The 25,778-nt window shown below is 42.6% G+C and overlaps 1 protein-coding gene and 1 long non-coding RNA gene across 3 annotated transcripts in view; one reads left to right on the top strand and one right to left on the bottom strand.

Annotated features, from left to right (window-relative positions):
• Positions 1–264: 264 nt before the first annotated feature.
• Positions 265–24,797, bottom strand: LOC133470787 (uncharacterized). Of its 2 annotated transcripts, none has more exons than XR_009786072.1 (2): positions 24,609–24,797; positions 265–875 (listed from the first exon to the last, which is right to left on the bottom strand). It is a non-coding gene; the product is annotated as an uncharacterized LOC133470787 (long non-coding RNA). The 2 variants fall into 2 exon arrangements; XR_009786074.1 differs by lacking the exon at positions 24,609–24,797 and adding an exon at positions 3,643–3,762.
• Positions 3,656–25,778, top strand: part of LOC133470782 (homeobox protein aristaless-like 4) — a 28,117-nt gene continuing 5,994 nt past the window's right edge. The window contains exons 1-2 of the mRNA XM_061759593.1: positions 3,656–4,001; positions 21,576–21,895. Of these exons, the coding sequence (XP_061615577.1) occupies positions 3,656–4,001; positions 21,576–21,895 (666 nt within the window). The remainder of the gene's footprint in view (positions 4,002–21,575; positions 21,896–25,778) is intronic.

Here is a 25,778-nt window from a genome sequence, read left to right as displayed (position 1 = left end):
ACTCATTGTGCCCTTAGGACAAAGTCTTTATATTTCCCTGCAAAAGTTGGAACATTTCATTCAAACATGACACTGGACTTCCTACAACATTGGTCACGGCTGTGTGTTAATAGAGAGTTAATAGAGTTGTATAGATAAGATGTGTCTGGCAAAGAAAAAAATATAAATATATATATTTTTTGAAAGCCGGCATTCACGTATCCGCCCCTTTTGTTAAATGTCAGAACTATTTTTATATGTTGCTAAAATAAATGAGAAAACAAGAATAACGACAGATGTATTTCTCCCTGTGGTAAACATATTTTGGTAAAAACACATTTGCCAAATGAATACATTTCTTCATGCGATTTCTTTGATATGATCCTTATGAACACATTTTAACCAGCTGTCTCCCCATCAGGGAACAAAACCTTGCTCATCACTACTGTCAATGTCTTAGAATTTTTGTTTCATTTGCTGGAAGAAAAACGACCCGAATGAGTACGAGTGGTATAGAAAATGAATGCATGGATAAATGAGGGAAAAAAAATATCAAGCTTGATTGCACAGACCTCTCTTATTCTTTAGAGGAGGGCTTGAGTTTCAGTCTTTTTACTACATTAAACTAACGGCTTCACAATCATCTGGCTGGCATTGTGAAGGATTGTGTTTCACTACAATACAGTACTCTACTGCTATAAGTTCGAGCAAAAACATCCGTGTTACACAGTGACGGCTGGTGGAGTTTTCTCCAGGGAGAGCTATATTATTGGAGCTATATTCATTCATCCATCCATCTTCCGTACCGCTTATCCTCACTAGGGTCCCGGGTGTGCTGGATGGATAATTTTCTTCTTGTTGCAACCGTTCTGTAGGCTGGTTCTTCTTTTGGAGTACTGTAAAAAAAAAAAAAAAGATAGTGTTGTAGTGGTTGAACTACAAATTGCACAAGTTGATGTTAAACTGTGCTTTAATGTCACATAAACCTGTTAGATTGTTGTGTGCTCGCTAGTGGTTGTTTGCAGTGTTTTGACATTATGTTCAAATGGAGTTCCTTACTGTCAATTTCAATTTGACACACTTCAGTTTCACAGTCAAGAGATACTGAGTTCAAGTCTCCGCTCAGGCCTTCTCTACATAGAGTTTACGTTTTCTCTCTGTGCTTGTGTAGGTTTTCTCAGGTTACCCGGGCTTCTTCTCACATTCCAAAAACATGTTTCTTACATTAATTGAAGACTTCTAATCTTGACTTCTTATCTTTTTGTAACTTAGAGCTTCTTCTTGGGTAGTCAAGAGCTACCAGTTTACACATTTTGCATACTGGCCCAGCATTCACATAGCTCTACTTGACTCTGGAGGGGGGGGAAAACAACATTTAAAATAAGTAGAAACATGTTGTTTGTAAACTGAGATAACACAATTCATAAAGCACCCACTGATTGAAAATACAAAACAAATCGTGTCTTTGTAAAGGTAGAGCTGCTGGACAGATTACACAATATTCAGGATTATAAAGTTCGTACCCAAGTGTTTTGCTACTTTGAATCATGCTGCTGACATGTGGAGGGTAAATCAGTATCTATTTGACTGCAGTAGGTGTAACATACTCTGTTGTAAACGATGTTTTATCTCCCAGTGAGACTTAAAGGTGACTTTTTGGGAGGAGTACCATTTGTCATTGTCCGCCCCTTTTAGGACAAAGACATTGGCTGGAGATCTAATCATAATGCAAAAGGTTTACACAAATTGTTTTATGATATCCTTGAACTGTTCTTTTTTCTTGGATCTACTGTATTATATTGTACAGCATACATAATCTCTGGAAATTAACAGGTAAACATTTTGGTGCACAAATATAGTTAGAGTAATATAGTTGTATCGTAACAGCAGCATGCCGTATTTGGTTACGTTTCCCGGTTTCACCTTAGGCAAACACATCAACTCTTTTCTGGCATCATTCTGGATGCATTATCCACCTCGGTTGCTTTTTTTCTGACTGAATTATAATGATCCATCCATTTTCCAAATCTTTTTCTACATCGCAGGAGCCTAGATCTGATCCCAGGTGACTCAAGGTAAAGGCAGATCCCGAACCAGTTCCTCACAAGAAGCTCGTGATGTGGCCATTGATTGGGCATCGAGCCAGCTTTGTGAACATCTTTATTTCTACTGGCCATAGATTTCTATCTTAAATATCACTTACATATTTCCGACTTGTCAGTTTAGTGACCAGGACAGGTTTGATCAATTCCACCTTGGTTGTATGATTGAGTGAGATTGTGCCAAAAATGTGAAAACACCATTAAACAACCATTAAACAACCAGAAGCTTCTGGTTATTGTGTTGGCCTGTTGTTTTGTTGTTGTATGTATCCCATGGAGAACCCAGCCATAAAACATATTACTTAAGTACTTTTTCAGTCAATCACAGTGTAACAACAACCATTCACTTTCACCTATATGGACAATTGCGTCTTTAATTAACGTAACATGGATGTTTTAGGAATGTGGAAGGAAGCAGGAGTACCTGGGGAAAAGGAAGAACGTGCAAGCTCAATACAGGAGGGCCCGAGCCGAGATTCAAACCCTGGCCCTCTCATATATATATATATATATGTCTAAAACTAAATGGATATGTTATCTTTTAAACAATACTGTACACTAATGATTGTGTATAATAGAGCAATCCATTCTTGAATGATGCTTTAAATTAACACATTTCAAATAGAAATGTCCTTTATCATTTTCTCAAATAATTCTAAAGAGTTCACAATAGGTACACCTGCACAATTGAATACAAGAGCTCTCTTCAAACTTTGCCTTCACAAAAGCAATAGTAGTCAGTTTTGTTTGACCCTGTGAGAGGTATGAAATGAACAATATGTTCATAACTGTATAGTGGTTGTATATTTTGTATTTTGTAGAGAGTGAGTGTTTCTCATATTTCGGCCCTGTTAAATGAGACAGTGTACATCGTTTTTTTTTCAGCCAGGGAGTATGAGCAAGAACATGTAAATAATAATAATATTAATAATAATACAAATAATAATAATTATTTTATTTTTTTTAAAGTGACCCTGGGGTTAAAATATACAACACCAGCCTACAGAAATAAATCTCTTGAGCTGATGGTCTCGATTGTAAATACTAATGAATGAAGCCATTGAATCCTCATTTGTGGGGCCCCGTGTCGAGGGGCCAGTGGCCCTTAATGAAGCATTACGGATGAACCATGAAATCGAGTTCCTCCCACCATCACTCACGGGATGTGTTTGTCTCACCACTCAGTGGATGTCACGTGTCAGGACCTTTTGAAACCCCCCTCCCCTCCATAATTTCTGACTAATAAGGGCCCTCGCTCGTTCTTGTCACCGGCACTTGGCACAAGTCTCGGAGGCGGGAGGTCATCCTCACCCTCTCCTCCTCATCCTCAGCTCTTGTCAGACCCAAGGGGGGTGTTTGCTCAACGACAGTGTTCCTGGAAAAGTTCTCAATGGTTTTATAACCAAAGCCAGCTGCTGTGGGCCCATGCGTGAATGTGTGCGTGTGCTATAGAGGAGGCGTGTGTGTGTGAGCGTGTGCGTGCACGTGTGTGCTTGTGTGTGTGTGCTCAGCTTTCCTTTCCAGAGAGAGGGAGGGAGGGAGGGGGAGAGAGCGTTTTCACCTTTTTTTTAGGCATGAACGCCGAGATCTGCAGTCCATACGGCGACATGACCTCCATGGATTCATTTTATAGTCCTTCTGCAGCACAAAGTCGGGACGAGCAGACGGACCACTTCAGGACGTTCCCATCGGCTGACACCAAATACAGCCCCACTGCGTTCGTGCAGGCCCACAAAGGTCACGCGTACGGAGACAAGCCGCGGAGCCCGTTCCAGCAGGAGTGCCACTCATTGGACGCCGGTCACGCTGCTTTCAGCAAATTCCATCTCTTCACGCACAGGTCCTCCTGCAAAACACCCCCAGAGGAAAGTGAGGGGCACCGGGAGGGCGGTCACGACGCAGAGATCATCCCCTGCTATGGTGAGTGGGCCCTGGCTTTTTCTCCCAGAGCGCGCCCCCTAGAAATAGAACATAACGGTGGAGGAGGATGCTGCAGCCTGTCTTGCACGGCCTGTTGCTGAATTCATGAAGAAGAACTTCCAAAAGGCGTTACAAACTTTTTCTGTGTGTGATCATCTTTCCCCTCCTGAAGCTCACATTGCATCATCAAATTAGCGCTAATAAAATGCAATAATCTGCATTACAATTCCTAATTACATCGAACAGGCACGCAAAATTTAACTACCGTGTTTTCGTTTTCCAAAAATTTTTTTTTTTACTTTCCTGCTGTTGTTATCGGCCTTATTGGCCCCACTTAGATTTAATTGGGCCTTAATGGGCCGCTGATGGGGGTGGGGAAATAAAACTTTGACCCTCGTTTGGGGATGAACACCGAGGAGCAACAGCTGGGAGACGGATCGTGTTATCAGGAAGAAAAACAACCAAATACAAAATTGACAGTGACAAGAAAAGAAAAAATAAATCTGTGGTGATTTAATTGGATGTCGTTTTTTTTCTTTTTTAATCTAAAATGGACTTTCATTAAAAAAAATCCATCCACAGAGATTGAAAAAGTGTGCAAATTTACAAATGTATTTTTTTTAAATGAATTTAACTGCAAAGATCGACGAGGTCGGGTATAAAGTGATGGGGCCTTTTTCTCGACCCCATCGATGGATACACACTTTTCATTGCGTAAAAATCACACTTACCTTTCTCTTTTATTGTATCTGTGAATTCAAATACATGAGACATTGAAACAATTTAAATAGACCAAACCCGACTTCATTTGTTTGAACTAATCAATAAATTGACGTTTAGAGTTAAAACGTACATAATATTGTACTTTATTCATTAAGACAACAATATCGTAATTTATTTCCCTTTGTAAAACTTTGAAATATGTTTATTAAAATCTGCTTTACCGGCGCTCCATCCACTGAGGCCTTTTAAATCTGAAAGCAAATCAAGTACAACTTGGTCATATTATTTTGTTTTTTTTTAAAGACAGTCATGAGATAACATTTAGTTTCAGGTTGAAATAAATATATTACATGCATATAATTACATTCAATCATTCTATTATTATTCTAAATACTACATATATTGTTTCTGACACAAATCAATTCATCTTTTGCTGAAGAATGGATAACACACATTTATAATAAACCTTACATATAGCTATGTGTATGTATAATAACATTTCAATTACAGGTTTCAAATTGTAGTTTTAAAATTCAAAGTTAATTCGATGAGCTCTCCCATTAATTTCGGTCAACCTCTGCCGTACGTTATTTTATTTGATGAATTCATTCATGTAGTCATTGGGCCTCATTAAGCATTAACAAACCCTGGTGAAATTGTTAAACTTAACCTTTACCGCAAACATTTAGGTCACAACATCTGCAGAATTTCTATTAGGAAAAGTTTTAAAACAATACATTGCTCAAGGTGGTTTCTGTTCACTTTCCCCCTGGCTTATTACTCTCGTGAATAAGGTTTCAAAGAAGGGGGGGAAATTATCAATGTGATGAAAGCTCCACTGCACTGAGACATGTTTGTCTGAAATGTTCATGTAAATATTGTTTTCCAACGCCACTTTACCTGTCAATACCAGCATCACACACTGACTGAGGAAAACGGACACTTTATTGTACAAGCAGTAAAAAATTACCGGTGAAAGTTGTGCAAAGAGGGATCTCGGGGAAAGCTTTCTTTATGCAAAGCATCCCCCTCCGAGTCTTTGCGATCCTCCAGAGACAACACGTTTCTACGTTTGATGTGTCCGTGTCTCCCCTCAGCGTGTGACCTTTAGCTTCCTGTCTCATCTGTTTGGGGTCGCGGGCCGCTTCCCCCACGCACACACGCCAGAGAAATTCCGTTTGAGGCCCTGTAATGTCATCGCGCAGCTCAGATCTTTGCAACATTGGGCTCTAGATTGACTGTGTAAACATTTAAGCGCACCCATATCGCCATCCATATGTAAAGATACTGGGATGATCACTGCCACAATAGCAAACAGTACTGTACTGATGTATACGAAGGTCTTTAGCGATAAAGTGCACCAGGCCTCTTCTAGTACCTCATTTCTCGCCTATGTCGTGAGACCCGGTGCATTTTGCTGTTCTGGCTGCACAGGCCGTCCGAGCTGATTGGTTGGAGCAGGGCCGTAATGGGAACCAGCCACAGGCCCAGACAACTGAGACACACTTTAGTATGTCTGTGACATGAGTGGAGGTGACAAGGACTCAGGATCGTTTTACCATTTAGTTTCAGCTTTGGCAGGCCAATTTGCATTCAGGCCCGCTTTGCATGGCCCGGTGAGAGCAGCAGGGCAAGAAGCAGTCCAGAACTTCCTCTGCTCACTTTACTGTCACTTCACATCTGAAGATCATGGTTATTTAAAAAAAAAAAAAAAAAAAAACAACCCCTCCCCCCAAAAAAACCCAAAACATTTTAACTGGTGTAATTATTGTATCCAGTTTAAATGTCTCTAATGGGTTTTTAATTCTACTTAAGGAGTCAAGTATAGGATGCAAGGTTGTTTGAGGTCTTCGCAGGATAATTTCTTCTTCTTCAAGGAAAACATTCGGTAACATTACACTACACTACAAGTAAAAATGACTAGGTGTGCTTTTATAAATAAAACATGCTGCCGTTTTGAAAATATCTCTAATTTATAATGGTGTAAAATGAAATATTTTTGGGCAAATTTAGCCTGTGGAGATGTCATTTTTAACACCACATGTATACAATTACATTTTACGTAGTAACCTGTTGTGCTGAGGGTCAGCAAAGAGAGAATAACAGGAATGTATTCACACAAGATTTTAGCACAATTTTGTATTAAAAGTCATTTAAAAAAATATTCATAGGAAAACATTTTTCATCATCATAAATACTGGAAAATTAGTATTTGTATGTAACTTTTCCTAGATTGCCAAAAAGTGCTTTGCAGACCAGATGCAAATGGATAACATAAAACAATGTAAGCACTAAAGTAGAACAAAACGTCCAATAGATTGTAAAATACAATTCACTACTAAAATACAATACAAAGAAGCCATGATTTAAAACGATCAAAAAGACTCGTTGGGGGAAAAACAGTCAGAATTGAAGGCCATGGTTGTGGAGTGTGTCGCTGCAGGATGAGCCATTTATTGGAGTGTATCACAGTAGGTAGATTGTGTATATACATGCAGAGCCTGCAAATGGTGCAGTGACACTGACGAATGTGCGTTTAACATTAGCGCATGGAAAATTGGACAGAAGACGCCATATAATGCTCCGTGTAACTTTTCAAATGATTTCTCAGGCAATTCTCACAGGAACACAGTCATTCAGTCATCAATCTGCACAGTTAAACCTCCACCTGCAATAATACCCAGGCATGTGCACACATCGATCCCATGAGTGGTGTTCAAGCACCTGCCCATTTGCCCTGGATGAAAAAAGTGCCCCTTTTGCTGCAGCCCCTTTTTTCTTCATTCATCAATAAAGGTAAATAATAAATAAATAACTTTCTCTCCTCAAATCCACCCAAAGTGTTTTGCTATTTGAGGGGCATTTATTTGAGTCCTTAGGAGAATTGTATATTATGCTCCCACCTTAATATATTTAGGGTTAATCACAGGCACTTTATATGGTGGCAGGTGTGTGCTGACCCCCATTTAACGTGAGTTTGATTGAGATTACTTAATTCTGAACACAGGCACAATCTCACTTATCGGAGGTTGTGTGCACTTGTGCAACCATGCTATCTCAGTTGTTTATTTTTACTTCCCCTCTATGATTTTTTTTTTCCAATTGAGTTTTACAGGTTATAGGTTAACTAATCAGAATCATCTTTATTTGCCAAGTATGTCAAAAACACACAAGGAATTTGTCTCCCCTAGTTGGAGCCGCTCTAGTACGACAACAGACAGTCAATTGACAGAGAATAATTTTGAGACATAAAGACATAAAAAGAAAAAACAGTCACAGAGCAATAAAAGGTTGCCAGTAATGTTACAATATTTTGCAATTGTGCAAAAGAGAGCAGTTTGAAATGACTAATAGAACAACAGTCCGCTGCAGTGACCATTGTACAAAGGGGGCCGAGACTTCCAAGAAATGTTTTAAAATTATTTATCTTGGTCTCATTTATAAATATATGTCACAAAAACCTGACATTTGTTAATTGTCCTATTATTAGCGGTGTTGATTGTGTTAACAGAAATAAATACATAAGTTGAATATGTACTATTGTGTTTTCTTAATTATAGGATTTTTTTATTTTTTGCTTGAGCACTTACCAAAATATATAGGGAGACACGTGTGTGTACTTTTCAATTGTGGGTAGTAAAAACAGATAAGAGTGGGCCCCGAGATAATGTAATTAGATATTGGTGGGGAATGAGCATTATTTAAAAAAAAAAACCAAAAAACTGAAAATAATGTTGAAAGTGAATGGGGATGAATATCACGGAAGATCATGTTATTCAGTAGGTTTCACAACAAAGTATCTTTAGGACGTGTAGAAAAAAAAAAATGTTCTTGCAACCTCCCCATTCAGATGGAATGTTCTCTCTCCAATCAAACCACAAAAAAAACACAAGATGAAGGATGTTAATCTTTGCTTCAGCGGGCGAAGGAAATATTTGGAAGAGAGACAAGGGTTAGGGCGGTGTGCAAAGAAGGAAAAGTGTTTGAGATGTGATTTATCAGTCTTGGACTTCATGAATTCTTTTCACAGTCAATAAACGTTACACAGCCTGCTGAAATAGATCATCTGTGCTCAGTCAGCAGAGCCGCATTTTCAAAGTGAACGTCTCTCACATTGAGGGGGGGAAAAATTGAGCATTGTGCTGATGTTTGCTGATCGTCTGTCTGTGAGACACTGTGACTATTTCCGGTTTTAAAGACGGCTGCAAATTTACACCACTTACGAAGGGGAGTGTGCACGACATTATTTCAATATGTTTTGCATCACACTAAGTGCTATTCATATTGTGGTTGTTGTGCTTTCACAAGAATTCAGAGAAGGTAGAATGATATATTTTGGATGCAACAGCTGGCCAAGTAGGGAGCTGATTCCCTCTCCTGAATGGTCTTGTTGCTTAGTCCTTTATACAAAGTACAGCAGCTTGATGCTTGAGTGTGCTTAGCGGTAAGTCTACCTGCTTCGACCCCTCACAACCAATCAGGAAACCAACAGAAGCTCAATGTTCCCTCACAACCCTTCATCTTAGACCGTAAAACAACCCCCCAAATCGTGCAAATGCATTCTTTCCTCACAGAATTACTGTCCCGGAGGTCGGTGTTTGTAATTCCAATTCTGGTGTTTGTTTCACTGTGATGGTGTTTTAGATTTAAAAAAAATAATAATAAAAAGAAAGACTGGACATCAGCCACAATGAGTTATTAGTTGACCCATGATTTTGTTGTTAGGCAGAATTTGTGAGGCCCAATCATTTGTGTTTCAATTTGTGTGTCCAAAGGACAAGGAGAGAAGGCAGGAACCCAGTCCAACAAAGTCACTCAAACACACACTGAAGAAACTTCTGGAGCACAGCTCCATTTGCCCTAATGAAAAAAAGGTGTCAGTAATGCTTGCAGATTACACCTTCTTGTTTTCACCTATATGAACTATTTGATTCCATTGCGGTGCTTCGTACATTTATATTCACTTCTGCCTGATTTAGTTGCGTATATAAAGGCAAGCACTGTTGATTTCTTGATGAACAATCCAAGTCGAAGTGTGAATTGCGATAAAGTGAGTCACTGTTTTAGGCAATGTGAATCAGACCAGAAGTCGGGCTGTGCCATGGTAATACTTGGCCACTAAACATGCTGCCTTCAAGACAATTGGATCACATCTGTCAACAAGACAATGCAAAGCCCCATTGTGTTGACATGCACAGCAAGATTGTGCTGGTGTTGGCATGGCCTATCAACATTCTGGGTGTGTTTTGAGAACCTTTGATTGATTGATTGATTAATTTATTTGCAGATTTATTGATGTATTTATTTGCAGTCCTTAGCCACCTTTTACAGATTTGTTTGCTTTGGAGGTGTGCTCGTCTATTGTTTTTATATACTATTTTATAATTGAGTAATCTACGTAATGTATGTCATCTGTCTTTCAATTGTTATAGTGTTGTAGACGATCTTGGAATTGTGTAGTTGTAGTAGTGTTGTAATTGTTGTTTCAGCAGTGTTGTAGAAATTAAAAAAAAAAAAAAAGGTGATGTGAGGCCCAAATATTCACACGCACTCTCTCTGCTCAGTGCTACTGGAACATGTGCAGCTGTAAGTCAAATCATTATTTTATGGCCGTACTGGTTGGACTCATCATGTGCTATGACAGACAGAGGCGCAGGTGTAGGCTCAGGATGAACCGATTGTCTCGTAATAATTTAGTGAAAAGAGACGGTCGGTTGTAGTCACGGACATGCTAAAAGTTTCCATGTGCTGCAAGATTCAGCAAGGCATTTCTCATTTTCACGTTTTGCAAGGAGAAGGCGCATTATCTCCTTCATTGCCAAATTGTAGTAGTAGTCTTGTATCAGTTAATGGTCAATAGTCATTAAAGACTGATAGGTCTCACTTTGTGGGGACTGTGGGTACCAGTCAGAAAAATATGATGATCTCGACAAGGAGTGTTTACGCTGGAATTTTTCAAACAAACGTCTTTCAGGCCTAACACGATGTATAGGTCAAGGACATGGAGCAATGTTGTAGAAACATTTAAGCTTTTGCATGGTTTAAATCAGTCAAATATCAGAAAACTATGGGCTTGGATTCTCTAGCAAACACGATTACTTGAATGAGTTTGTGATCGGTTGACATTCTGCTTTAAATAATTTAATTAATTCAGAGCATACATCCCCTCCTTGACCCGTTACCTTATCTTGGTGGAGGGGTTTGTGTATCCCAGTGATCCTAGGAGCGAAGTTGTCTGGGGCTTCACGCCCCTGCTAGGGTCACCCATGGCAAATAGGTCCTAGTTGAGGGACCAGACAAACCACGGCTCCGAAAACCCCTGTGATGAATACAATAAATGGATACAGGTTTCCCTTGCCCAGACGCGAGTTACCGAGACCCCTCTGGAGGTGGGGCTCGAAGGCGAGCGCCTGTTGGCCGGGCCTGCACTCATGGGGCCCGGCCAGGCACAGCCCGAAAGGGTAACATGGGTCCCCCTTCCCATGGGCTCACCACCTGTGGGAGGGGCCATAGGGGTCGGGTGCAATGTGAGCTGGGCGGTGGCCGGAGGCGGGGACCTTGGTGATCCAATCCCCGGCTACAGAAGGTGGCTCTAGAGACATGGAATGTCACCTCTCTGGCAGGGAAGGAGCCCGAGTTGGTGTGTGACGTTGAGAAGTTCAGACTTGATATAGTCGGGCTCACCTCCACGCACGGCCTGGCCTCTGGTACCACTCCTCTTGAGAGGGGTTGGGTATACTTATTGCCCCACGGCTCGGCGCCTGTACATTGGGGTTCACCCCAGTGGACAAGAGGGTAGCCTCCCTCTGCCTTTGGGTGGGGGGACGGGTCGTGACTGTTGTTTGTGCCTATGCACCAAACAGCAGTTCAGAATACCCACCCTTTTTGAAGTCCTTCGAGAGGGTGCTGGAGAGCGCTCCCGCTGGGGACTCCATCGTTCTGCTGGGGGACTTTAATGCTCGTGGGAAATGACTGTGAGACCTGGAAGGGCGTGATTGGGAGGAACAGCCCCCCCGATCACAACCCGAGCGGTGTTCTGTTATTGGACTTCTGTGCTCGTCACGGATTGTCCATAACGAACACCATGTTCAAGCATAATGTGTCCATACGTGCACTTGGCACCAGGACACCCTAGGTCGCAGTTCGATGAGCAACTTTGTGGTCATGTCATCGGACTTGCGCATGTCTTGGACACTCGGGTGAAGAGAGGGGTGGAGCTGTCAACCGATCACCACCTGGTGGTGAGTTGGCTCCGATGGTGGGGGAAGATGCCGGTCCGACCTGGCAGGCCAAACCTATTGTAAGGGTCTTCTGGGAACGTCTGGCAGAATCCCGTCAGAAGGAGTTTCAATTTTCCACCTCTGGCAGAATTTCACCCACGTCCATTGCTGAGGCGGCCGACCAGAGCTGTGGCCGTAAGGTAGTTGGTGCTTGTCGTGGCGGGAATCCACGAACCCGTTGGTGGACACCAGCGGTGAGGGATGCTGTCAAGCTGAAGAAGGAGTCCTATCGGGCCTCTTTGGCCTGTGGGAATCCTGAGGCAGCTGATGGGTACCGACTGGCCAAGCGGAATGCAGCTTTGGTGGTCACTGAGGCAAAAACACTGACATGTGAGGAGTTCGGCCATGGAGGCCATGGAGAATGATTTATGAGGGTATATTCCAACTACAAGGGGAACACACTCCTCAGCCTCCCCGGTAAGGTCTATTCAGGGGTGCTGGAGAAGTTGAATCTCAGTCTCAGGAGGAGCAGTGTGGTTTTCGTCCTGGCCGTGGAACAGTGGACCAGCTCTGCATCCTCAGCGGGGTTCTCGAGGGTGCATGGGAGTTCGCCCAACCAGTCTACATGTGTTTTGTGGACTTGGAGAAGGCGTTTGACCGTGTCCCTCGGTGAGTCCTTTGGGGGGTGCTTCGGGAGTATGGGCTACCAAACCCCCTGATGCGGGCTGTTCAGTCGCTGTATGACCACTATCAGAGTTTGGCCCACATTGCTGGCAATAAGTCAGATTCATTTCTGGTGAGGGTTGGACTCCGCCAAGGTTGCCCTTTTTCACCAATTCTGTTCATAAAGTTTTTGGACAGAATTTCTAGCCACAGCCAAGGCGTAGAGGGGTCCGGTTTGGTGGCCTCAGTATTGCATCTCTGCTTTTTGCAGACAATGTGGCTTCATCAAGCTGTGATCTCCAACTCTCACTGGAGCGGTTCGCAGCCTAGTGTGAAGCGGCTGGCATGAGAATCAGCACCTCAAAATCTGAGACCATGGTCCTCAGTCGGAAAAGGGTGGAGTGCCCTCTCCAGGTCGGGGATGAGATCCTGCCCCAAGTGGAGGAGTTCAAGTATCTTGGGGTCTTGTTCACGAGTGAGGGAAGAATGGAACGGGAGATCGACAGGCGGATCGGTGCAGCGTCTGCAGTGATGTGGACTTTGTATTGGTCCGTTCTGGTGAAGAAAGCGCAAAGCCGAAAGGCGAAGCTCTCAATTTACCGGTCAATCTACGTTCCTACCTTCACGTATTGTCACAAGCTGTGGGTCGTGACCGAAAGAAGAAGATCCCGGATACAAGTGGGCGAAATGAGTTTCCTCTGCAGTGTGTCCGAGCTCTCCCTTAGAGATAGGGTGAGAAGCTTGGTTATCCGGGTGGGGCTCAGAGTGGAGCCGCTGCTCCGCACCATTGAGAGAAGCCAGATGAGGTGGTTTGCGCATCTGATTAGGACACCTCCTGGACGCCTCCCCAGTGAGGTGTTCCAGGCACGTCCCACCGGGAGGAGACCCGGGCGACGACCCAGAACACGCTAAAGAGACTACGTCTCTCGGCTGGCCAGGAATGCCTCGGGATCCCCTCACAAGAGCTGTATGAAGTGGCTGGGGAAAGGAAATTCTGGGCCTCCGTGCTAAAGCCACTGCCTCCGTGACCTGACCTCGGATAAGCGGAAGAAAATGGATGGATGGATGGATGGCGAAGCATATTCGAGCTGCATGCACACAAATGAGCATTGTTTAGCTTTTGGTGGGATGATCTTTAACAAGCAGCATACAAATACACCAAAACATTTATTTTAAGTTAATCTCTAAAATATGGAGTGTGCCTTCAAACTGTTACATTTTCAAATATATATATATATATATATATATATTTTTTTTTTTAATATAACGTTTTTGAAAAAACATGTTGGATGAACATAATAGAAGACACTGGGGAACAGTATGAATGTTAAAGTGACAAAATTGTGTCCAAATATAAGTATTATTGAATTTAATCTTCTGTGGCAACATGATGAAATAGTGGTTACCTTCATAATTCGAGGTTCTGGGTTTGAATCTGGGCTTGTACCTTCCTGTGGGGAGTTCTAATGTTCTCCTGTGTTTGTGTGCATTTTCCTCCTCCTCCATTCCCGAAAGAGGCATGTCAGGTCGATTGTTAATCTAAATTGTTGAACAGTTGTATATGTTGCTCGCGATTGGCTGGCGACCTGTCCAGGTTCCATGTTTGGATGGATGAATCTTCTGTACCATTTAAACTGCTCCATTTATCTTTACAACCCACTTACTATCTCATCTACTGGACTTGAGGTGAACCACAATACTATTAATGAATTCTAAACAAATGTGTTTGCTCAATGTAAAGCTCATAGTGCTTTGCCGCAATACGTAGGGACAAAAAAAAACACGTTTCATATGTTCAAACACCCAGCCATTTCCCCTTACATTTTAGTGACCCAGCATGCTTGTTGGTTACGGGTCAGTCGGTGTGCGCGACCCAAAGTCGAGAGCCCACAAGAGCGCAAAAACATGTCGGGATTGTTACACTGAGAGTCATGGATGGATCACCTCAGAGGGTATTGCTTGTATGTAGGCAACGGGTCACACTAAAGAGTCCCCCGACACTCATTCAAGACACTCCAAAACTACTTTTAGCTATACCACGCTCTACTTGAGGTGATCAGATCCAAAAATGAGTAAGGCACTGAATAATTTTGATGGACATTGGCAGACAGATTGTTATGATTTATTAGCAAATATCTGTCTGAGGCTTTAAAATTCACATGCAGCAATGACATTAAGTGAGTGTTTTTAGTTCCTTGTAGCCAGAAATAACATCTCTGCAAATTAAGTGTGACAGTCCATTGTGACGCTGCACGCCAGACATCCCAATCTGGCAATTTTGTTTGCAATAAAAACTGCCACCTGATGTCATATTGAGCTACAGCCTCAGAGTGTCCTTACCTCAGTGCATCTGCAAATTATCTATGGAGAACTGCAGTGGCTCCAGGCAGCTACCCAGTGCATCCATCATGCATCACACATACAGGCGGGAAAACTAATCAGCACTCATATTAACACTGTGAGCCAAAAAATTTCACAACTAAAGACCAAGAAATGTATTTGCTCCACCCCGTCATAATCCTGCATTTGAATTATGGACCGTGCAAAGTTGCCAAGTGACTTGTCATTTGAAGTACTTCAGAGGCACAATGGAAATGTTCAGATGATGCCAGTGGTGGTAAAGTTAAAGTTTCAGCACGTTCACACAATTATATTCAGGTTTAAATGTATATTTTTGTTGGCAGATACTGCAAAGAGCTTGCACAGTACAGTAAAACAGTCACTTCATTAGCTACACATGCCAAATCTCATGTAGCAACAGAAAATAATGTTCACTTTTGTTTGCCACTGCCAGAAAGGTATTTTGTTTTAATGAACAATATTATTTTATTATTATTATGGCTGTTATTTTCAGTGGTATAGAACTGCATTGCATCATAGAGCTTCTTCTTTTCCTTTCGGCTTGCCCCGTTAGGGGTCGCCACAGCGAGTCATCCTTTTCCATGTAAGCCTATCTCCTGCATCCTCCTCTCTAACACCAACGACCCTGATGTCTTCCCTCACGACATCCATCAACCTTCTCTTTGGTCTTCCTCTAGCTCTCTTGCCTGGCAGCTCCATCCTCATCACCCTTCTACCAATATACTCACTGTCTCTCCTCTGGATGTGTCCAAACCATGGAAGTCTGCTCTCTCCAACTTTGTCTCCAAAGCATCTAACCTTTTATGTCCCTCTGATGAGCTCATTTCTAATTTTATCCAACCTGGTCACTCCAAGAGTGAACCTCAACACCTTAATTTCCGCCACCTCCAGCTCTACTTCCTGTTGTCTCTTCAGTGCCACTGTCTCTAATCCGTACATCATGGCTGTTTTACAAACTTTGCCCTTCATCCTAGCAGAGACTCTTCTGTCACATAACACACCTGACACCTTCCTCCACCCGTTCCAACCTGCTTGGACGCGTTTCTTCACTTCCTTACCAGAGTCACCATTGCTCTGGACTGTTGACCCCAAGTATTTAAAGTACTCCACCCTTGCTATCTCTTCTCCCTGTAGCCTCACTCTTCCCCCACCACCCCTCTCATTCATGCACATATATTATGTCTTACTTCTGCTAATCTTCATTCCTCTCCTTTCCAGTGCATGCCTCCATCTTTCTAACTATTCCTCCACATGCTCCCTGCGTTCACTGCAGATCACAATTTCATCTGCGAACATCATAGTCTACGGGCATTCCAGTCTAACCTCATCTGTCAGACTATCCATCACCACTGCAAACAGGAAGGGACTCAGGGCTGATCCCTGATGCACTCCCACATCCACCTTAAACTCCTCTGTCACAACTACAGCACAACTCACACCTCACCACTGTTCTGCTGACTTCGTACATGTCCTGTATTATTCTAACATACTTCTCTGCCACTCCAGATTTCGCGTGCAGTACCACAGTTCCTCTCTGGGTACTCTGTCATAGTCTTTCCCTAGTTCTACAAAGACACAATATAGCTCCTTCTGACCTTCTCTGTACTTCTCCATCAGCACCCTCGGTGCAAATAATGCATCTGTGGTACTCTTTATAGGCATGAAACCATACTGTTGCTCGCAAATACTCACTTCTGTCCTGAGTCTAGCCTCCACGACTCTTTCCCAACGCTTCATTGTGTGGCTCATCAACTTTATTCCTCTATTGTTTCCACAGCTCTGCACATCACCTTTGTTCTTAAAAATGGGCACCAGCACAATTTTCCTCCATTCCTCAGGCATCTTCTCACCCGCGGGAATTCTGTTGAACAAACTGGTCAAAAACTCCACAGCCATGTCTATATGATTGCATACCTCCACAGGTATGTCATAAGGACCAATTGCCTTTCCATTTTTCTTCCTCTTTAGTGCCTTTATAATATCCCCCCTAATCATTGCTACTTCCTGGTCCACCACATTTGCCTCATCTACTCTTCCTTCTTGCTCATTCATCAACTCCTCAAAGTATTCTTTCCATCTATCTAGCACAATGGTGGCCTCAGTCAACACATTTCCATCTCTATCCTTAATCACCCTAACCTGCTGCACATCCTTCCCATCTCTAACCCTCTGTCTGGCCAACCTGTATACAACCCCAATTCCAATGACATTGTGACGTTGTGTTAAACCTAAACAAAAATGGAATACAATGATTTGCAAATCATGTTCAACCTATATTTAATTGAATACACTACAAAGACAAGATATGTAATGTTCAAACTGACAAACTTGATTGTTTTTAGCAAATAATCAATATCTTAGAATTTTATGGCTGCAACACGTTCAAAAAAGCTGGGACAGGTAGCAAAAAAGACTGAGAAAGTTGAGGAATGCTCATCAAACACCTGTTTGGAACATCCCACAGGTGAACAGGCTAATTGGGAACAGGTGGGTGCAATGATTGGGTATAAAAGGAGCTTCCCTGAATTGCTCAGTCATTCACAAGCAAAGATGGGGCGAGGCTCACCTCTTCGTGAACAAGTGTGTGAGAAAATAGTCCAACAGTTTAAGGACAATGTTCCTCAATGTACAATTGCAAGAAATTTAGGGATTTCATCATCTACGGTCCATAATATCATCAAAAGGTTCAGAGAATCTGGAGAAATCACTGCATGTAAGCAGCAAGGCCGAAAACCAACATTGAATGCCCGTGACCTTCAATCCCTCAGGCGGCACTGCTTCAAAAACCGACATCAATGTGTAAAGGATATTGCCACGTGGGCTCAGGAACACTTCAGAAAACCAATGTCAGTAAATACAGTTCGGCGCTACATCCGTAACTGCAACTTGAAACAAGAAAAAGCCATTTATCAACAACACCCAGAAATGCTGCTGGCTTCTCTGGGCCCGAGCTCATCTAAGATGGACTGATGCAAAGTGGAAAAGTGGTCTGTGGTCCGACGAGTCCACATTTCAAATTGTTATGGGAAATTGTGGACGTCGTGTCCTCTGGGCCAAAGAGGAAAAGAACCATCCGGACTGTTATGGACGCAAAGTTCAAAAGCCAGCATCTGTGATGGTATGGGGTTGTGTTAGTGCCAATGGCATGGGTAACTTACACATCTGTGAAGGCACCATTAATGCTGAAAGGTACATACAGGTTTTGGAGAAACATGCTGCCATCCAAGCAACCTCTTTTTCATGGACGTCGCTGCTTATTTCAGCAAGACAATGCGAAACCACATTCTGCATGTGTTACAACAGCGTGGTTTTGGAGTAAAAGAGTGCGGGTACTAAACTGGCCTGCCGGCAGTCCAGACATGTCTCCCAATGAAAAAGTGTGGCGCATTATGAAGCGTAAAAAACGACAACGGAGACCCCGTACTGTTGAACAGCTGAAGCTGTACATCAAGCAAGAATGGGAAAGAATCCCACCTACAAAGCTTAAACAATTAGTGTCCTCAGTTCACAAGCATGTTTTGAATGTTGTTAAAAGATAAGGTGATGTAACACAGTGGTGAACATGACCCTGTCCCAGCTTTTTTGGAACGTGTTGCAGCCATAAAATTCTAAGTTAATGATTATTTGCTAAAAACAATAAAGTTGATCAGTTTGAACATTAAATATCTTGTCTTTGTCGTGTATTCAATTTAATATAGGTTGAACATGATTTGCAAATCATTGTATTCTGTTTTTATTTATGTTTAACACAACGTCCCAACTTCATTGGAATTGGGGTTGTAGATCTTTTTCTACTTCTTGAGTGTCCAACCTGTCATTATGTGCCTCTTGTTTGGCCTATGCCACCTCTACCTTTGCCCTATGTCGCATCTCAATGTATTCCTTTCTCCTCGGTCCTTTCAGTGTCCCACTTCTTCTTAGCTAACCCTTTTCCTTGTATGATTTCCTGTACTGTGAGATTCCACCACCAAGTTTCCTTCTCTCCTGCACCAAGAAGATTCATCAAGTACTCTCCTGCCTGCCTCTCTGATCACCTTGGCTGTAGTGGTCCAGTCTTCTGGAAGCTCCTCCTGTCCACCGAGAGCCTGTCTCACCTCTTCCCGCAAAGCCACACAACATTCTTCCTTTCTCAGCTTCCACCACATGGTTCTCTGCTCTGCCTTTGTCTTCCTAATCTTCCTCCACACCACCAGAGTCATCTTACACACCACCATCCTATGCTGTCTAGCCACACTCTCCCCTACCACTACCTTAGAGTCAGTAACCTCCTTCAGATGACATCGTCTGCACAAGACTTAATCCACCTGCGTGCGTCTACCTCCGCTCTTGTAGGTCACCCTATGTTCTTGCCTCTTCTGAAAGAAAGTTTTCACTACAACTATTTGCATCCTTTTTGCAAAGTCTACCACCAGCTGTCCCTCGAGGTTCCTTTCCTGGATGCCAAATTTACCAATCACTTCTTCATCACCCCTGTTTCCTTCACCAGCATGTCCATTACAATCTGCACCAGTCAAGACTCTCTTTGTTTCTGAGATGCTCAGAACTACTTCGTCTAGCTCCTTCCAGAATTTCTCTTTCACCTCTAGGTCACATCCCACCTGTGGGGCATAGCCACTAATCACATTATACATAACACCCTCAATTTCAAGTTTCAGCCTCATCACTTGATCTGATACTCTTTTCACCTCCAAGACATTCTTAGTCAACTCTTCTTTTAAAATAACCCCGACTCCATTTCTCTTCCCATCTACACCATGGTAAAATAATTTAAACCCTGCCCCTAAGCTTCTAGCCTTATTCTAGCCTTTCCATCTGGTCTCCTGGACAACCTTTTCTCCTAATCATCATGTCAACCAACTCCCGAGATTTTCCTGTCATAGTCCCAACATTCAAAGTCCCCACATTCAGTTCTAGGCTCTGTGGTTTCCTCTTCTATTTCTGCCGAAGAACCCGCTTTCCAACAGCGCCCTACAGGTTAACGGCGCCGGACGTTGTTAACCAGGGCCACGACCGATCCGGTTTGGAATTCTTTAGATGAACGCTCATATCTGTTTGGCAAAGTTTAAGCCGGATGCCATTCCTGACGCAACCCTCTGCATTTATCCAGGCTTGGGACCGGCCTACAGTTTGCAGTGGCTTGTGCCCCCAAAAGGGCTGCTTTGCATTGCATCGAAGAGCGAGATGTTAATTTTCAACAAAATAATTTCTCCCAGCTTTATGAGGTGCAGTTTTTTACGCAAAAGAACTAAACCACAATAATAAATATACAGCATTGTCACTCAAACGGAGCATGATGATCTTTTTAAAATGACAATTTTCAATATACAGTAACTCTTGTATTGGATCTCAATAGACTGGACAGTAGGCTCTTTTCTCTCTCTCTCTCTCTCTCTCTCTCAATATAATCATCAATACGTTCTTCAGAGGCGGTCCTAGCTTGAATGGCACCCTGTGCAAGGTGTCCTTTGGGACCCCCCTCTCCACGTCGCCACCAGTACACACAAACACACATGCACACATAAACACACACACACACACACACGCATACAAACACACAAACACACACACACTGGAAAAAAACTGGCGAATGAATAGGTGAGCTGTTGTTATTGACAACTAAAACCGCCTACTCTTATTTTAAAAAAAATCTAAACAGTTTATTTCAACCAAGAAAAGCAAGTATCTAAAGCAATCAGGCAAGCATCTTGCATGAGGCTAATAAATTAGCGAGGGGCTAATAAAACAGAATCACTGAGCACTATACTAATAAATGTTACATGAGAGGTTATCAACGATTTCAAGTCCATTGATCCATCCATTTTCTATACCACTTATCCACACTAGGGTCGCGGGCTGGCGGAGCCTATCCCAGCTATCTTCGGGTGGGAGGCGGGGTACACCCTGAACTGGTCGCCAGCCAATCACAGGGTGCATAGAAAGAAACAACCATTCGCACTCACATTCACACCTACGGGCAATTTAGATTCTCCAATAAACCTACCACACGTGTTTTTGAAAACCCACCCAGGCACGGGGAGAACATGCAAACTCCACAAAGGCGGGGCCGGGATTTGAACCCCAGTCCCCAGAACTGTGAGGCAGATGTGCTAACCAGTCGCCCACCGTGCCGTCAAGTTATAACTACACTCCCCATATCATAACATGCTACAGTCATTAAGAATAAAGCTGTCTTCATAGCTGAATCCTAAGCTCGTTTCCGCTCCTTCTTTTTTTCATATTTGTGCACGTGATAGCTTTGACCTTTTCCTCTCCATGTTTACGATAAGTGTAACTTACATTTCCCATCATTCCCTAACTTTCATTTCCCATCATTCCCAAGGACCCTCATCCCCACACTGCATCTCTTCTTCAGAGTGCGACTCCACAAGAGGGCGCAAATTCCTCATAAAAATGCAAACGATTGACATGTCATGCCATTACACAATAGAAAACCATTTTATCTAATGATTTTCTTTTATTTTGGGGCATGTTGCCATCCCCCAGCAATGCCGTCCCGTGCAGCCGCACATAATGCACATGCCAGAAACCACGACTGTGTTCCATTCATGAATACTTGAAAGTGCTTTATCTCCTCTCGGTCTTCTAGGTAAAGACAGTTCAAATCTGACAGATTCTGACTTGACTCCACTCGCCGACCATCCAACAATGGACGCCAGCTACCAAGCTGTGAAGGATCAGGGCATCAACGCAACATCTGATCGGCCACCGGGTGCTGATTTAGCGATCCCCCATGACAAAAGTGATGGCAGTGAGAGCAACAAGGGCAAGAAGAGGCGCAATCGCACCACCTTCACCAGCTACCAGCTGGAAGAGCTGGAGAAGGTCTTTCAGAAGACGCACTATCCAGATGTTTACGCTCGTGAGCAGCTGGCACTACGGACGGACCTGACTGAAGCGCGTGTGCAGGTAACAATGACTACACGTTAGACATGAAATTATATTTAAAAAGGTAACACCTACAAAGAAGCATCACATTTTTTTGTGAAAGTATTGAATTTATTTTAACTTGAATACATATTCATGACTTGAACAACATGTGACGAACACATTAGCAACAACCTTAAACCTTAAATTATTACTAAACAACAATTTATTTTATAGACACAGATTAAGTCCGTTATTATAAACTACTTCCAGCTATGAGCCACCCTGCTTTGCCAGATCCATCTTCCAGATGAGGCCACATTTGTAATTCTTTCTATTCAATGTTTGGCTTTAAAAGAAGCCAATAAACAAACAAAGAAAATACAATTTTGAAGAAATATTTACTCTCTGGCGCCACACTGTAAAATCTTAATGATTGACATGTTAGCTTACCAATATTTGCATGAACGATGACTGAAAAGAGAGCAAATAACTACAGGCAGTCTGAAACATCAGACCGTGCAGCACAGTAGTGCAGGATTAGGAAAATAAGCCACTGTATAGAGAAAGAACACCATTTTCTAGGTCCCAATAAATGAATGGAAGTTGTACTGTATAAATAAACATTGATTAGCTTCACTGGCTTCTGTATAGTTGTCGGATTGATTCTCACTCAATGGACCAATCACAAACGCCCTGTGAGTGACTGGCAATCAATCCAGGGTGTAGTCTATATTTCAGCAATTGGGATAGGCCTCCAATTTCCTGTGACCTTGAACAGGATATACTGGTAAATGGATGGATGAATGTTTAGGAACCTTTGACCCTGATCTGCTTAGGTAGTGTTGAAGTGTTGAGGATGTAACGTTTGGATGGCGCTAGCTGTATCATCTGCTTGAAGGGTTTGAACGACACTGGATTCGGCAAAAAAAAAAGGGGGGATGCTACTCAGTGCAGTGCTCCGCATCCTCTTCATTGAAATTTGGAAATTTCTTTTTTTTTTTAATGGCATGCTTTGTTTTGTGCAACGCGTTAGCCCAGTGGTTAGTCCACGTCAACTTCAAAGTTCTGAGGTTCAAGATTCAAATCTCCACTCTGGCCACGCTGTGAAGAGCTTTCATGGTCTCCCCCGGCCCTGCAATTACCTGGTAAGCATTCCAGGGTGTGCCACACCTCCCACCCAAAATCAAATGAGGCAGGATGGATGATTTGTAAATTTCGCATTCCAGTGCAATGTACTGTTGACCAATCAAAAATTGAAGCTACTACACTTTACCAGTTCAAGTACTAACACTTTCATTGGTCATGTACACACTTGTACTACATATTACGATATGTTACAAATTTACAAATGTATAAGCATTTTTCATTTATAAGCACACACCAAATAAATATGAGTCTTTACTTTTGGCTTTCTCCATCAGGGTTTTTCACAGAAAATCTCATTTTGGATCCTCCCTGACACACCCCTGTCATTTATCTAGGCTTGGGAACTGGAATGCAGCTAAAGACAATATATCCTGTAAAGTGACAGAAGGAATGTATATACAGTAGATCAGCTATAGGGTGGGAGGAAAGTGGCGAATGTATTTGGGGAAATGGCCAGAAAGTGGTGTATTTAGGTATCCCTAATAATTTGATAATGGTAATAATAATAATATTCAGAGGAATCAGCCTTTGTACTGTAAGGACACCGGCCCGTGGGTCCTTCGACATCTGCAGGCCGGCACAGATAACGTCACTCACAGGAAAACGTGAGACATTGATCTGGTAATGTGGGAGTGGGGGAAGCCAGGGGGCCCGGGGGGGGAAGCGAAGTGGGGGCTGATGGTTTGGGTTGCCTGGGCCTCACATGTTGTGTTTTTGGAGAGCACACATTCATCATCAGCATATGAGGAGATGAGCTCAACTCTGCGGTGTTTTGATGGCGGTCGACGGCACGTTCGTAAACATCCTTTCCTTGAACGCCAGGTTTGCCACCCACCCCCTCGAACTGGACTGAGACTGAAACATCCAGTCGCTGTTTGGACCACTTTGCGTACAATCTGGTGGTGGAGCTGTAATGCATTCCAGCACATTTCTATTGTATACCACTACTCGTCCTTCGTTGATGTGCACATCTGTGTGCGTGCGTGTGTGTGTGCTGTAGACAACCTAAGCCTTTGGATTCTCTGTGTTTTTCTTTCATTAACATCCTGTTCAGACAAGAATGTGTCCTCGCTGTGGTCTCCTGGGTGGAAGTGTGAAACAAAAGCCTAGAGCAAGGTAGCCATTGATATATCAGCCCATGTCTGACATGGTCAAAGACAATTTTAAAAAAATACATATTTGATTTCGACTATGTATTGGCCATGTGCCTGTGGCATGAGATAAGAGTAAGATCCGAACCAATCTTGGCGGAGAGGAGCTGCAACACAGGAAATGTGTGCAGCCGCGGGTTATAACTCAGCCCTGCGGCTCTGAAGGTCGCTCTGACGCTCACACAATCACAGAGTCGAGTGCCTCAGATGGCTGCAGCTTTCACAGCCTTTGGCTCTCCCAGCGGCCCTCTTAAACTCTCGCGGTACAAGATAAAAGGGCCGAGAAACCTTGTTTGCTGCTCTGTGCTCCATTCAGGAGATTCACACGCAAAAAAAGACCCACAGCTTTCAAGTGGGAGCTTTTATGCTTTTGGTGTGAACACTGAAGCTTAAAAACAAATTGTTAAACCCTCTTTGACAACAAAAGTGTTAAATACATCTTGAAAGAGGCTGACCTGTAGTCTTGAACATGAATCAATGAACGAAGTAGGATCCAGTCGGAAGTTGTTTGCTTTTTCTTTCTGCAGCTTTCAAAGGGAGAAAGTGAGTTCAGATTGGCGTTATATACATCGTAGGGCCATGGATCAAGGGTCAGGAGTTCCGACACCATCACATCTCTCAGATTCCCTGTCCTGTCAGTCTGGGCCTGGGGAGCTCAGAGAGCACACACACACAAAGAAAGATCGATAGGAACATGTCATGTCTTTCATTTTATTGATTAGCGTAGACATTATCCTTGTCTCGTGTGATAATAGATATTTTAGAACATTTTGGGAGCAGTTAAAACTAAAATGGAAAAAAAAATATATATATATATTTACTAATACTAAGTATTAATATTAGCATAGTGGACTAATAGTTTGCACATGTGCCTCACAGTTCTGAGGTTCTGTGTTCAAGTCTCTGCTCCAGCTTTGCTGCCTGTGTTTGTGTGTTTTTTCTTTGGGTATGACCTCCTACATTGCTCATAGCTGTGAATGTTAGTGCGAAGCGAATGGCTGGTTGTCTTATTTGCCCTGCGACTGAGTGGCGACCAGTCCAGGGTGTACCCTGCTCCAGTTCATCTCCAATCCTAATGATGACAAGTGCATAGAAAATAAATGCATGCATTCTGAGATGACAGACTACATTTTTTTAGATGAAAGTTGCACTGCAAAATCCGGCGAGCTGAGGTGGTGAAAAAGAGTTTGACGCTGCATCTCAACAATTCAGTACTAAATCGCTCTCAGTCTTTGCATGCTTTCAACACTTATTACCTTCGAACATATTTAATGTATTTAGAAACACATAAATGACTTTGGTGGAACATTAATGATCCTGCGCGCTATACTATAGTATGCATAAGTGTGTGTGCGCACGTCTGCGTGTGGATGAAATATACTGACCACCCGCAACAGGCATAATAATTATAACCGATGCAATTGGTTTATTATTGTTGAGGTGGGAATGATTTATTTATTTTTTTACATAATTTTTGGATCATCTTCAATTGAAACTAACAAAAAGACAAGATTCACCATCTCAATAAATAATCCCAAAAAAAATTCATATAGAGATTAGGGCTCCTATTTCTACTGCGTTGGAATTTAACTACTGAAACAAATGGGCTTTCATACAATATTCAA

Source organism: Phyllopteryx taeniolatus, chromosome 2, assembly GCF_024500385.1.
Source record: "Phyllopteryx taeniolatus isolate TA_2022b chromosome 2, UOR_Ptae_1.2, whole genome shotgun sequence".
Taxonomy (NCBI): Eukaryota; Metazoa; Chordata; class Actinopteri; order Syngnathiformes; family Syngnathidae; genus Phyllopteryx; species Phyllopteryx taeniolatus.
Note: the sequence above shows the minus strand (reverse complement) of the source record. Positions and strands in the feature narration are given on the sequence as shown.